Source organism: Schistocerca piceifrons, chromosome 6, assembly GCF_021461385.2.
Source record: "Schistocerca piceifrons isolate TAMUIC-IGC-003096 chromosome 6, iqSchPice1.1, whole genome shotgun sequence".
Classification (NCBI taxonomy): Eukaryota; Metazoa; Arthropoda; class Insecta; order Orthoptera; family Acrididae; genus Schistocerca; species Schistocerca piceifrons.
In genome coordinates, this window is record NC_060143.1 from 41,198,523 (window position 1) to 41,214,128 (window position 15,606).

The window sequence follows — 15,606 nt, forward strand, 5'->3', positions numbered from 1 at the left end:
TTTTTGCACCATACAGATATCTTTTCTAAATCGTTTTCCAATTTGTTTCCATCTTCTGATGACTTTGGAAGATGATAAACAGCAGCAGCATCTGCAAACAACCTAAGATGGCTGCTCTGATTGTCTGCAATATTGTTTATACAGATAAGAAACAACAGAGGGCCTCTAGCACTACCTTGGGGAACACTAGAAATCACTTGTGTTTTACTTGATGGCTTTCTGTCGATTACTATGAGCTCACTGACAGGAAATCACAAATCCAGTCACATAACTGAGATGATATTCCATAAGCACGCAATTTCACTGCAAGTCACTTGTGTGGCACAGTATTAAAAGGCTTCCGGAAATTTAGAAACACGGAATCAATCTGAAATTCCTTGTCAATAGCACCCAACATGTATGTGAGAAAAGAACTAGTTGTGTTTCACAAGAACAATGCCTTCCAAAACCATGCTGACTGAGGGTCAATAGACTGTTGTCTTGAGGTAACTCATAATGTCCAAACACAATGTATGTCCCAAAATCCTGCTGTTTATCGGCCTGTAATTTTGTGGCTCTTTTTATCATCACTTATCTTTGGAATAATTAATTTGTTAGCACTACACATATTTCATTTTATTTAATCCTCCAGCAAAAAGGTGTGACCAGCATTAATTAAGGACATATTTTAGCCACTGTCATAGAACCATAACAAAAAAATAAATAATTTTTTGAGTTTTTAATAAACAAATTATTAACTTCACAATATGGAAAAATTATTTAAAAATAACCAATTTACAGAATATTTAAGCCACATACAAAATTAAATTAAATACAGAATTCTGCTATACTCTCACATAATGTTAGCATAAACCTGGTTCAATAAAACAATTTGTGTATACATAAATAATATTTTATGATTTAACAACATGATTTATATGGTCTGCATGTAATCTGGAGGTCCACTGTCTACTGCTTTGAGAGTATATGGTAACATTTTGAATAGTAACTTTTATTTCCAATCCTAAAAGTATGGAAATCATACGACACATTTTTGTATGCTGAATATTTCATTTATGATAAACATTATTTCTCATAACTACAAAACAGTATCTATTAGGGGTGTTTTCTGATTATCTCTATTTTATAACGCCCAGAAAACCCTGCTGTATGGTCTGCATCTTTATTAGCTTGTAAACGGCAGCTGTGATAAAACTTGTATCTAACAGGCAATGCCACAGATAAGGACTTTCACAGAAGAGAAATATCCTTAATGATTACAGTCCCAATAACAAGCTGTAGAAACAAATGCTAGCTCACTTCACAACACAAACAGAATGGAATGGAATAGTTTCAGCAGCTATTGTGCTGGAACTCTATTGGTAACTGCTCTATGGTAACAAATATCAGTAATTAAAGGGGAAAAGAGAATAAAGGACAGAAGATTAGTGTTTAATGTCCTGAAGAGAATGTGGTTATTTGAGATGGAGCAGAAGCTCAGATTAGGAAAGGACGACGAAGGGAATAATCTGCACCCTTTTCAAAGGAGCCAAACGAGCATTTGCCTTAAGCAATTTAGACAGATCCTGGAAAACCTAAATCTGGTTGGCTGGATGGGGATTTGAATCATAGTCCTCCTGAATGCAAGTCTAATGTGCCAACCACTGAAGAAATGAGGCTCTGCACAGTCAGACTCCACATGGGGCATCCATATATAATAGTTCTTTGGAAAGAAGGACAGAAGACATCAAAAGTGTAAGAGCACCACACTGTTGTCGAACACTGATTGGGACTTTATATGCTAGTCTGTAATGACAACTGGGTGTCTGATAATAACGAGTAAGTACAATTTAAAACAGTAAAAGAATATTGCAAAACAGAACAGTAGATTTCACAGCCAATGAGTTTCAATTTTAACCTATTGTGGTCTTCAGTTACTGGAGTAAGTAAAATAATTAAGAGAGCTAAACAAAATGCAGATGGGTTTAATTAGAGGTGACAAAAGACAATTCATACCAGGAATAAGTTATATGTATGAAAGTAAGGTGAGAGAAGAAACTTCTGAAATGCATAAAATGTTGACACATTCAAGTAAAAGTGGCTCAGGAATGTAATCAACAGAGCGTACATTTAATAAAAGCACATTACCGAAGAGCAATGAAAATATTACTAAAAAGTTAAAGGAAGGTTAGACAATGGCATTCTACTGAGAACAAGAGGAAAAGCAGAGGGGGCATATGGGTTACCTATCCATTTCTATCCTAGGGGAAAATACACAGAAGAAACAGAAGATCCTTTACTATACTCTAAATCTAGGCTTTTTAGTGACCTTACTTCATGCAACTTTTCAGGATGTACAATCCTTTTCAAGATGGGAAAAACAAATACTGCTGGGTTATAAATTCCACTGTGGCATAACTATTGTCTTCAATTCATTGATAGTTATTTGTTCTTACTCTTGATAAATCATTTCATGCTACAACACACTTTGGCCAAGTGAATGAACAAAATAACCTGATCTAGCTTACCTCAGACAAACATCATTAGTCTGTCAAGTGACTACAATAAGTAAGTTAACATTTGCTATGTTCAGTAACACAGTTTCCATTGCAGTTCCCAAGACAGAAAGCAGAAGGCTGGCAAACGTCAGCAGGCTCTCAAATTAAATGAGTAATGACTGCCAGATCAAGTTTTCATTTCCAAACAGCCACCAAAATTGCTTTCAATGACAGGCAGAAAGATTCTAATTATCTTTACTTTTTTCTTCAACAAGATTTGTAAGTAACAGATGATTTTTACTTGACAAGTAGTTCATAACAAACCAACTCAGTGGTCACCAAAAGAACTCTGTGGCTTGTTTAGGTTCACTCCATGGTCTTTTACTCTAATTAGGAAGGTGTTTGCTCTGGTCACCATCCAGGCCATATGGTTCATCCAGAGCAACTGGAATGGAGTCCTTTATTGTGATAGCTCCAAGAGAATACAGCACAATCACCTTTCGAGGTATAACAAGTGAATGAAAATGGAATCATGAACAGATAAAATACAGAAATAGTGTAATATGAAAGATGAATTTCCTACCAGAAGTAGTATTAAAGAAAATCCTTAACTACTATCAGTTTTCTATATGAAAACTACCTGACAGCATATTGTTTTATTTTATTTTGATAGTCAAAGCTATACAAATTTTCTTCTTGTCTTGGGTTCACTGTAAGAAACTCATAACAAACAATAAATAGATGAGAATATTTGTGGGTACGATCTGCTTTTAAATACAGATAATAATTTTCCTTAACAGGAAGAAACAAGAGCTTTTGGGTAAAGTTAACTCTTCAATGACAGTTTGGTTAAAGATGACATATAAACTCTGTTTTGAGAAGATGTACTTTCAGAGCAGAATGAGACATTTAAAATTCTGAGAAATGTTTGAAGGGATTTGATTGTAATAGTATTATTATGCCAAATTGTTAATGAATAATGGAGTGTGAAGATTTGCAGCTATTTGATAAGTCTTCTGATTCAATATATTATCTTAGCCTGACAGACACATTAAAACACTAACTCTTAAAACACCACTGCACCCTACATATAAAACCAGCTAACTGAGTTATTTCCTCCAGTGGTATGCAAAGAATTTAACATGTACTCCACACACAAATTTTATAAATATGGTTTGTAGTGCAACATGAGTCAACTGAGAAAGGATGAACAAAAGAATCGCCTGTGATTGTTCAAGGCTGCATTCAAGTAAAGGAGTTTAAGAAAGTGATGGAAAATGTTACACAAATATATCAAGAATGTTTGGAAATTTCAATCACGACAGTGAACCTTATTTAAAACCCTTTGATTCCCTTTGTTTATGTAGCAATTCACAAGGTAGCAGCAAAATAATTATTGAATCAAAGACACAATGAAACCTTAATTATTTTCAAAAAATCAACAGTTAATAAATAAATCAATATTTAACAGCACAGCTCCAACAATGGAGTGTCTACCTATTACAGCATCTGCAATGCTTATTTGTACTTTCCAGGCTAAAAAAACATTTGAACTTTAGCAAAGTAATATTACGAACTTGAAAAATGCAGTGTAACAGTCAAAAATAAATAACTCTTCTAGTGGCTAACACTAAATGTTCTTATAGCTCTAGGTGGAGTGAAGCACTTCAGTATTTAGCTTCATAACGACCAAAAATACTTATCAAATATTTTCAAACAATAATACTTCATCAAGATGGTAGCTTTTGACTGAAAGCACTTCATTTACTTTAACTACCAAACATGTGATTGGGCCTATGTATTTGCCCAGGACCGAAAGGACGTCATACCCCTGGAAAAAATATAACAAATAAAAATAAAAACACTTGGCAAACAAAAGAAAGAAAGACACTATCGGCTACTGTCAGTTTGTACTATATTGTTACACACTTTGATACATGTGGGAAAGTGTAGGTAACAGTTCATCTGATGTGTGTTTCTAATTTTATGTGAACACAGTAGCAGGTGTAACACTATTTGCATATTGTCTTTCCTTGTTTTCATTTCTCATTATATTGTATGTAACAATACCAGAGAAGGAAAGTTGCTACTCACCACATAGCAGAGATGCTGAGTCGTGACAGGCACAATAAAAAAAAGACTCACACAATTAAAGCTTTCGGCCATTAAGGCCTTTGGCAGTGTAGACACAGACACAGTCTCACACACACACACACACACACACACACACACACACACACACACACACACACACACACGCACACGCACGCGCGGAGGTGCGCGAAAGCGTGCGCGCTTGTGCCCACACGCACGCACGCGCGCACACACACACACACACACACACACACACACACACACACACGTAAATGCAACTTGCACACACATCTGCAGTTTCAGAGAGCTGAAACCACACTACGAACAGCAGCACCAGTGCATGATGGGAGTGGCGACTGGGTGGGGGTAAGGAGGAGGCTGTGGCGGGGAGGAAGAGGGATAGTATGGTGGGAGTGGCGGACAGTCAAGTGTTGCAGTTTAGACGGAGGGCAGGAGAGAAGGTGTGGAAGGGGGGGGGGGGGGGGGGGGGGGGGAGGGGGTAAGTAGCGGAAAGGAGAGAAATAAAAGAAATTAAAGGACTGGGTCTGGCAGTGAAATGACGGCTGTGTAGTGCTGGAATGGGAACAGGGAGGGGGCTGGATGGGTGAGGACAGTGACTAACGAAGGTTGAGGCCAGGAGGGTTACGGGAACATAGGAAGTATTGCAGGGTAAGTTCCCACCTGTGAAACTCAGAAAAGCTGGTGTTGGTGGGAAGGATCCATATGGCATAGGCTCTGAAGCAGTCATTACGATAAGGGATATCATGTTTGGTAGCGTGTTCAGCAACAGGGTGGTCCACTTGTTTGTCGGCCACAATTTGTCCGTGGCCATTCATGTGGACATACAGCTTGTTGGTTGTCATGCCTACATAGAATGCAGCACAGTGGTTGCAGCTTAGCTTGTAAATCACATGACTGGTTTCACAGGTAGCCCTGCCTTTGATGGGATAGGTGATGTTAGTGATCGGACTGGAGTAGGTGGTAGTAGGAGGATGTAAGGGACAGGTCTTGCATCTAGGTCTATTGCAGGGGTATGAGCCATGAGGTAAGGGATTGGGGGTTGTGTAAGGATGGACAAGTATATTGTGTAGGTTCAGTGGATGGTGCAATACCATGGTAGGAGGGGTGGGAAAGGTAGTGGGCAGGACATTTTACATTTCAGGGCATGACGAGAGGTAATCGCAACCCTGGCGGAGAATGTAATTCAGTTGCTCCAGTCTCGGATGGTACTGAGTTACGAGGGGAATGCTTGTCTGTGGCTGGACTGTGGGACTTAGGGTGGTGGTGGGAGACTGGAAAGTGAACCTGGAACCCATAACACACATTGAAACCCTTGCCTTGCAGGAACTTGAGCATCATGCACAACACCACCTCAAAAAGCTGTCCATCCTACTCACTTCCTACTCCCACCTCGGAGTACCACTGTCCACCACTTCTACAACCACCTCCAAACCTCCCCCATGCACCTCATAGCTGACAAACCCTGTCTCGCAGATCTACTACATTTACCCCACCCTCCAAAACTCCCTCTCACCAACACACAGAACCCAGAACCTACACAGACCCACAACACAGTTTTTAACCTTTCCTCCAGAAGCCTTAGTCCCACAGAAATATCAGTCCTTTCCAAAGGCCTCACCTTTTGCCCCACTCCCAAATCCAACCATGCTGGACTAGTTAAAGCCCTTCCCTCCTTCTCCCGGTCCCTACAGTGGAAACACTTTTCGCTATCAACCCGAACAATCAGACTAAACCAAAGACCAATATTGAACCTTGCCTAAACTCAGTTCACTCTTCCATTCAACCGTGATCCAACCCCACTGCCTACAAAACACCCCCTGTTAACTTTCCAGAATTTCTTAACCTTGAACCTTGCCTCAAAATCATTCCCCAAATCTCTCAACATGCAAACTAACCTTACATCCACAGAAAGAACCGCAGTCCACCATCTAAACACTAATCCCGACCTAATAATCCTACCTGCTGACAAAGGCTCCACCACCGTTGCTTTGAACTGCAAGGATTACGTGGCACAAGGACTCTATCAGCTGTCAGATACATCCACCTACAAACCATGCCACAGTGATCCCATTCCAGTAATCCAGCAGGATCTCGAGTCACTACTCAAATCCTTAGGCCCATCCCAGAACCTCTCCCCAGAATCCATGTCTCTACTTACCCCTACCACTCACAGCACTCCCGCCTTCTACATGCTTCCTAAAGTCCATAAACCCAACCACCCACGACGCCCCATTGTGGCCGGTTACTGTGCCCCCACTGAGAGAATCTCTGCTCTTGTAGACCAACACCTTCAACCTACTACCCGGAACCTATCCTCCTATTTAAAAGATACCAACCATTTTCTCGACTCACTCTCCACAGTTCCTATCCCTTTACCACATGGTGCCCTGCTCGTCACTATTGATGCCACCTCCCTGTACACTAACATTCCTAATGCCCATGGCCTTACTGCTGTCGAACACTACGTTTCCAAACTCCCTATGGATTCCAAACCAACAACCTCCTTTCTAGTCTCCATGACCAACTATATTCTCACCCACAATTACTTCTCCTTTGAAGGCGTTACCTACAAACAAACCCATGGAACGGCTATGGGCACCCGCATGGCACCACCCTAAGCTAACCTATTCATGGGCAATCTAGAGGAATCCTTCTCAAAAACCCAGAATCCTAAACCCCTCACCTGGTTCAGATTCACTGATGACATCTTTGCTATCTGGATTGAAGGTGAGGACACCTTATTCACATTCCTCAAGAACCTCAACAACTTCTCCCCCATTTGCTTCACCTGGTCCTACTCAACCCAACAAGCCACCTTCCTAGATGTTGACCTTCACCTCAGAGATGGCTACTTCAGTACCTCCGTCCATATCAGACCTACTAATCACCAGCAATATCTCCACTTCAACAGCTGCCACCCATTCCATACCAAGAAGTCCCTTCTGTACAGCCTAGCCACCCGTGGTCGTCGCATCTGCAGTGATGAGCCATCCCTCTCAAAATATACCGAGGGTCTCACTGAAGCCTTCACTGACTGTAATTATCCCCCCATCCTTGTACAAAAACCAATCTCCCGTGCCTTATCTTTCCAGTCTCCCACCACCTCCCAATGTCCCACAGTCCGGCCACAGAGGAACATTCCCCTCGTAACTCAGTACCATCCGGGACTGGAGCAACTGAATTACATTCTCCGCCAGGGTTACGATTACCTCTCGTCGTACCCTGAAATGAGAAATGTCCTGCCCACTAGCCTTTCCACCCCTCCAACCGTGGTATTCTGCCGTCCACCGAACCTACACAATATACTCGTCCATCATTACACAACCCCCAATCCCCTACCTCATAGCTCATACGCCTGTAATAGACCTAGATGCAAGACCTGTCCCATACATCCTCCTACCACCACCTACTCCAGTCCGGTCACTAACATTACCTATGACATCAAAGGCAGGGCTACCTGTGAAACCAGTCATGTGATCTACAAGCTAAGCTGCAACCACTGTGCTGCATTCTATGTAGGCATGACAATCAACAATCTGTCTGTCCGCATGAACGGCCACCGACAAACTGTGGCCAAAAAACAAGTGGGCCACCCTGTTGCTGAACACGCTGCCAAACATGATATCCCTCATTGTAATGACTGCTTCACAGCCTATGCCATAAGGATCCTTCCCACCAACACCAGATTTTCTGAATTGCGCAGGTGGGAACTTACCCTGCAATACATCCTACGTTCCCGTAACCCTCCTGGCCTCAACCTTCGTTAGTCACTGTCCTCATCCATCCACCTCCCTCCCTGTTCCCATTCCAGCACTACACAGCCGTCATTTCACCGCCACACCCAGTCTTTTAATTTCTTTTATTTCTCTCCTTTCCGCTACTTACCCCCTCCCCCCCCCCCCCTTCCACACCTTCTCTCCTGCCCTCCGTCTAAACTGCAACACTTGACTGTCCGCCACTCCCACCACACTATCCCTCTCCCTCCCCACCACAGCCTCCTCCTTACCCCCACCCAGTTACCACTCCCATTATGCACTGGTGCTGCTGTTCGCAGTGTGGTCTCAGCTCTCTGAGACTGCAGATGTGTGTGCAAGTTGCGTTAATGTGTGTGTGTGTGTGTGTGTGTGTGTGTGTGTGTGTGTGTGTACTGCTGACTAAGGCCTTAATGGCTGATAGCTTTAATTGTGTGAATCTTTTTATTATGCCTATCGCGACTCAGCATCTCCGCTATATGGTGAGTAGCAACTTTCCTTCTCTGGTATTGTTACATTCCATCCTGGATTTTATATTGTATGTAAGGCTTGCTGGTCTTGCAGTAAAGTGCACGCCTGGAATCTGAAATGTTGCAAGATTGAATCTTGGTTGGAGTATGGATTTTTTCAGTCTGCTTTTTACTTAGAATTCACCTCTCAATGACCTGGAGACCATCAGAAACAACACATGGCTTGGATTTCACATTAAACTGTAGGGACCTTTTTCCTGATTGGATGACTGAATAACTGGGATAAGTTAGCAACATGCAAATCATCAAAGTAGCATCCAATTAAAACACTTTTAACAGGCCACTGAACCATGAAAATTTTTATTGTATATACTTGACAATACAGCATTCACCTAATTCAAAGTGCCTTGTTTTCTTTTTTTACCCCACTTGTAAAATAACAGCAATCAAATAGGATAGCCACCACATAAAGGCGGCAGACAGGCACATTTAAACGTAGACTAAGCTATCAGAGAAAGTCTTCCTTCAGTGTAGAAAACACACACACATTCATATCTGCGCAACTCTCACACATATGACTACTGAGGACTTTGGTAGCTTAGTCTACTTACTTTCAAATTGCCTGTCTGCCACTAAATACCACCTCTACATGGTGAGAGCCAATTTATCCTATTTATTATTATTATCATTCATCATTGGAGGGATGGCGCTCATGTGTGTGTGAGGTGTGCTTGCATGTGTGAATGAATATGTGTGTGTGTGTGTGTGTGTGTGTGTGTGTGTGTGTGTGTGCGTGCGCACGCGTGTGTGTGTTTGTGTTTCTCCTTTCTGTTTTTTCATTGTACCAATCTGCAATTCAACATTTCATCTTTAAAGTTAATTTAAATATGGTAATGGTAAATCCTCTGTGGAATATAAATGATTTAAGGAGTAAAGGTAATAAAACTCACCTAACAGTCAATGTGTTTAGGGGTCACCAGGCATCTAATCAAGATCGAAAACATTGCTAGCTTTTGGATGAAGTTATTACCTTTACTACCTAAATCATTAAGATTACTTTAGAGATATTTACTGGCTCTTTCATGCTTGTTTTCTTTGTCTTAACACCCTGCTAATTCTTCATTGTCCTGCAATGGAGTATAATTTTTTCCAGTGGAGATGCACTGAAAATACTTACTTCACTTCCACTTGGTTCAGGAGGCAGTAAATTTGCAATTGACTTCTGCAGGAGCTGTGAAATAAAATGTCAACAGAGTTTTAACACTTATTACTATTACAATATAATGATACACATAAAAAAATCTGTTATTTTATATTACAATTTACAGGTGGTAAAGAGGTAAAAGGACTTTTAAATCATAAACAAAAAGATATATGCCACAATTTTTTGTTGAAAAAAGCAAGTTGAAAATATAGCTATCAACACACACCAATTTTTCAAGAGAGAGCTACAGATAGATCCAATGTCCACTTTACTACAACCATCTTTAATCTTTATCTGAACTCACCACAAAACAGATCTTACTCTCACATTGCCTGCCTTGTATAAATTTTGATAAATACAACTTACAATATATAAACTAACAAAATTTATCTAATGTTACTATACACATACTGTTATGTAGTGGATAAGGGAAATTGCAGGTTAAAAGAGATGGTTAATTAAACTGTTCAATATAATCAAACAAAAAAGTACTTACAGATACTATTATAATAGTTATCACTCAAAATTCTCTGCACTGTAATAGAATATACTATGAAGATTCTTTTTTCAGGTCTGCTTCAGGACCTTTTAACACTGTGCTGTGTTCCCACTTTTAAACTGAATTTACAAATTTTACATCCCTACAACGTAGGACTCAATATACAGATTGAATAACATCGGGAATAGGCTACAACCCAATGTCCCTTCTCAACCACTGCTTCCCTTTCATGTCCCTCGACTCTTATAACTGCCATCTGGTTTCCATACAAGTTGTAAATAGCCTTTTGCTCCCTGTATTTTACCCTTGTTACCCTCAGAATTTCAAAGATAGTATTCCAGTCCACATTGTCCAAAGCTTTCTCTAAGCCTACAAATGCTATAAATGTAGGTTTGCGATTTCTTACCCTATGTTCTCCACACTGATCTGCTTCAAGGTCGGCTTCTACCAGTTTTACCATTCTTCTGTAAAGAATTAGTGTTAGTATTTTGACACCACGACTTATTAAACTAATAGTTCAGTAATATTCACACTTGTCAGCTCCTGCTTTCTTTGGAACTGGAGATGCTATATTGTTTTTGAGATCTGAGTGTATTTCGGCTGTCTCATACATCTGGCTCAACAGATGAAAGAGTTTTGCCATGGCTGGCTCTCCCAAGACTTAACAGAATTTCATTTACTCCTGGGGCTTTGTTTCAACTTATGTCCTTCAGTGCTCTCTCAAATTCCTCTCGCAATATCGTATCTCCCATCTCATCTTCATTTATGACCTCTTCCATTCCCTTAATATCGTCCTCAAGTACATCTCCTGGGGTATCTGCCCCAGGCGGCAATTTCAGGGAGCACCAAATTCATATTCTTGAAGAAAAAAAACCTTGTTTAAAAGAACGCCTAGCATCCAGCACATGTCGGTCTATCGGCTATTCATATGATTCTAGAACACATTCCTGTTGGTATTTGAATATTTCTGAACACATTCTAAGTTTATATCTGAACAAATCATAAGTTGATTTCTGAACGCCTGCATAGTGTACGTGATGTCTCTGCCAGGGGACTCCCCACAGCATCTAGAAATAAGAAACTTTCCTGAAGATGAAAGGGGATGGAGCTATACGAGCTGAGCCAAATAAAGCTGAATGGTTGAATACCAATTGCTATTTGTTTATATGGTTGAACAGGTATGCAAATGATAAGTGTCTTTACAGTTACTGGTGAAATCCATAGATTCAGACTACCACAGTGGAAATAAACTACTAACAGGAATAACAGGTAAGAAAGATTACATATTATCTTCTTGGTGTATCCAAGAAAATGAAATTTTGACAGAAAATTTTTGCCAGATAATTGCACTACTAAGGACTAGTTGGACAGTCCCCATTCAGCAGTCTCTTAGTTCTATTCTTGTAATAGTGAGGAAACTGTGTTGTACGAACATATAATAATACATAACTGAAGAATTAAACATAGGATAACTAAACAGGTGATTCTGGTAGGGTTAGTGATTTTAACCAGAGAAAAAGTTTTGACAACGGCAGGAATAGTTACAGAAATAGTGATGACAAGATTGTTTGTTAGAATGAGGAAGGAGAAGAAACGGGGACATCGCACAAATTATATGGAAGAATATGGCAACTTCAAAATTTATAAAAAAATTTCATACTACTACTACTACTTTTTAATCTCATGCTTGAGAATGTGAAACTATTTCCTAACATAAAACTTTTTGTTTGTAGTAGACCTAACAGGCATTTGATATTGGTATTTTATGAATTATATTCTGCCATGTTATTTATGTAAATAAGGTAGATAAAAATGACCATTTGTGTTAAAGCAGTTTTGCTTATTTGGTGTGTGTTACAATGGTAGCAATATTAGAAAGACCTATTTTGTTTTACCTAGCAGACAGTGACAAAATAGACATAATCAAATCGAGAAACCACACCACTCTTGGGTATTATTTGAGAAAGAAACCTTATAAAGCTGTAGCAAGATCAAGGAGAAAAAAAATTGAAGAAATGTGTACCAGTGTTAACTGTGAGCTTTTCTTTGAGGGGTAGGATGTCAAACCAGCCGACTGATAGCAGGAGAGGCACCATTGGACAGTTTGATTTTCACTATCCTGAATATAGGTATGATGGCTTCCATTACAAAGTATACGTGTTTGAATTCCACAGTGTCGTGCGATAGAAGAATGCCACATGAAGGGGAGTGGCACTGCACTTTGGCACACTTCAGAAAGATGTGTGCTACAAATTAAAAATTTTTGACGTCCTGTCTCAAACGCTGGAGGGGGAGGGCGGGGGCAACTCAAGGGGCTACCCATCTGAGGGGTGAGGGGGCAATGGAGAGTTTCTCTTGTGAGGAGTGTGCTACCTTCTAGAGTGATTTATGCCATGCGAACGAGGACAGAAGTCTGCTTCAGTGTGCTACCACCTGGTGGCACTGACATAAACTTGTAGTTGCTCAGTAGGGGATAACTGTCCATGCCGTGACTCGTGTTCATAGTTCATCAAATCCGTATGTATTTAACCCATAAGGCAATGATGTCACACCAGTTGTGCATGCGGAACAGCTCGTTAAAATATTCACAACTGAAGATATGCTCGTGACCCTGACACCACGTTTCACAGAGTCTAGAGAAGTAACAATACACAGCATGGTAGATTTAGTGCCGTGTGTTTCAGATTACTGCATCTATGTAACATTTAACAGCATGTAAAGAAAAATAACCAACAAATCCACAAGGTGTCAAAAGGTATGGTGTTCATATGCTCTTACACAGCAGTTGCCACTGTTGCTTAGTCATTTTGCACTTCATGTCAATCTCATTTTTTAGAAGTTTGTATTCCCTCAGTTTATCCAGGTCCTATCTCCTTAATTTCCTACCTGTTTGCAATTTCTTCAGTTTTAATCTACAGTTCACAATGAACAAATTGTAGTCAGTGTCCACATCTGCCCCTGGAAAAGTCTTGCAACTTAAAATCTAGTTCTGAAATCTCTATCTTACCATTATATAAGCAATTTGAAACCTTCCAGTGTCTCCAAGTCTCTTCCATGTATACAGCCTTCTTTCATGATTCTCAAACCAAATGTTAATGATGATTAAATTATGCTCTGTTCAGAATTCTACCAAGTGGTTTCCTCTTTCATTATTTTTTGGCAGTTCATATTCACCTACTACTTTTCCTTCTCTTCCTTTTTTTACTATCAAATTCCAGTCCCCCATCACCATTAAATTTCCGTCTCCCTTAATGTGAATAATTTCTTTCATCTCATCATACATTTTTCAACCTCTTCATCATCTGCAGAGCTAGTTGGCATATAAACTTTTTCTACTGTGGTGGATGTGGGCTTTGTGTCTATTTTGGCTGCAATAATGCATTCACTATGCTGTTCACAGTAGCTTACCTGCACTCCTATTTTCTTATTCATTATTAAACCTACATTTTTATTACACCTATCTGCTCTTGTATTTATAACCCTGTATTCATCTGACCAGAAGTGCTGTTCCTCATGCCACCAACTTCGGTAATTCCCACTATATCTAACTTTAACCTATCCATTTCCCTTAAATTTTCTAACGTAACTGCCGGTTTAAGGAATCAGATCCTTAGAGTGCCAGTTTTGTTTCTCTTGATAGTGACATCCTCCTGAGTAGCCCTGTTCGGACATCCAAATGGGGGACTATTTTACCTCTGGAATATTTTACCCAAGATGATACAATCATTTAACCACACATTAGAGCTCATGCCCTTGGGTAAAAATTATGTCTGTAGTTCCCCCTTGCTTTCAGCCATTCACAATACCATCACAGTAAGGTCATTTTGGTTGATGTTACAAAGCCACATCAGTCAATCATCCAGACTGCAGCCCTTACAACCACTGAAAAGGCTGCAGTTCCTCTTCAGGAACTACATGTTTGTCTGGACTCTCAACATATACCCTTATGTTGTGGTTGCTACTGTAGGTACACTTATACTACAGCTATCTGTATCACTGGGGCATGCAAGCCTCCCCACCAATGACAAGGTCCATAGTTCATGGGGGTACAAAACCTTAGTGTGACTATTTCCATCCATCCATCTCAATCTTCTGATTTTCCAGTTCTGCCACACTCTCAACTTAAGTAATTCATTTGTGGTGCTTACACTCTGTGGATTTTTAAATGTCACTAGGTGGGGAGGTTTGTATTTGCAGCAGGTATTACAAATATGAGCAGCTGCTTGCATGCTCAATCGGTTCACAATGTCAGGACAATGTAGCAGTTTCTATGCATGTGTATGGCTCTTCACTCTACAGAAAAACAGCTTAGAATGTTTGGGTCACTTTCTACATCCTTCCGACCATTGAATGGTCCCATTATTTTAAAAGTGGTGGTATTTATCTGGTCTATTGTTTATATTCTATCCAGAATTTTGTAACACTAATTTCGTACATACCTGATAGATTCCATTTCAGAGAATAGATATTAAAATTACATATTACTTAAGAATCTTTAAGTTATTTTTTAAAATCACACACATTTTATTTGGCTATTAAAGTAACATCTTTAGTCAGTTAATGAGAAATCAGTGAAAAAAGATCTATTCAGATCATGGTAGTAACTTCCGATATGAAACTTAATTGTAACAAAAACAGGATTGCAATTACCTTTATTTTAACTTTTGACTCTTCTGATACTTCCACACAAGCAATGTTAACTTCAAGTGACATAGCTGTAATTGTTTCTGTTTCTTGGTTGCATTTTTCACAGTAGAAGCCACCACCATCTATTTCAGATAAAAAATCACTACCGCAAATTTCACATGTTGGCCATGAAAATGCCGTATCCTCATCAACACCAATGACACACCCTGTAAGGGGAAGTATTGCAGATGCTTACTTTATTATTATGTTTTTATTATATTTTGAAAGGGACAGATGTGTTGATGACTGACTACAAACCTGACATTTTCACCAGATCCAGCACTTTAGACATTTTGCTGAAATTCTTTATAAGTGTCTTTTGGGCAGCTATACTTTCCAAGAAATCATCTGGAAATTTGAATGGTAGACCAAAAACAGGGGCATCTGCATCCTTTCCAGGCAC

General features: G+C 39.8%; 1 protein-coding gene across 1 annotated transcript in view; it reads right to left on the minus strand.

The window, feature by feature from the left end:
• Positions 1-703: 703 nt before the first annotated feature.
• Positions 704-15,606, minus strand: part of LOC124802853 — a 171,595-nt gene continuing 156,692 nt past the window's right edge. Inside the window, exons 11-14 of the mRNA XM_047263876.1 lie at positions 15,462-15,606; positions 15,168-15,370; positions 9,992-10,045; positions 704-4,308 (exon numbers count right to left, since the gene is read on the minus strand). The exon at positions 15,462-15,606 is cut by the window's right edge and continues 38 nt beyond it. Of these exons, the coding sequence (XP_047119832.1) occupies positions 4,180-4,308; positions 9,992-10,045; positions 15,168-15,370; positions 15,462-15,606 (531 nt within the window). The 3' untranslated portion in view covers positions 704-4,179. The remainder of the gene's footprint in view (positions 4,309-9,991; positions 10,046-15,167; positions 15,371-15,461) is intronic.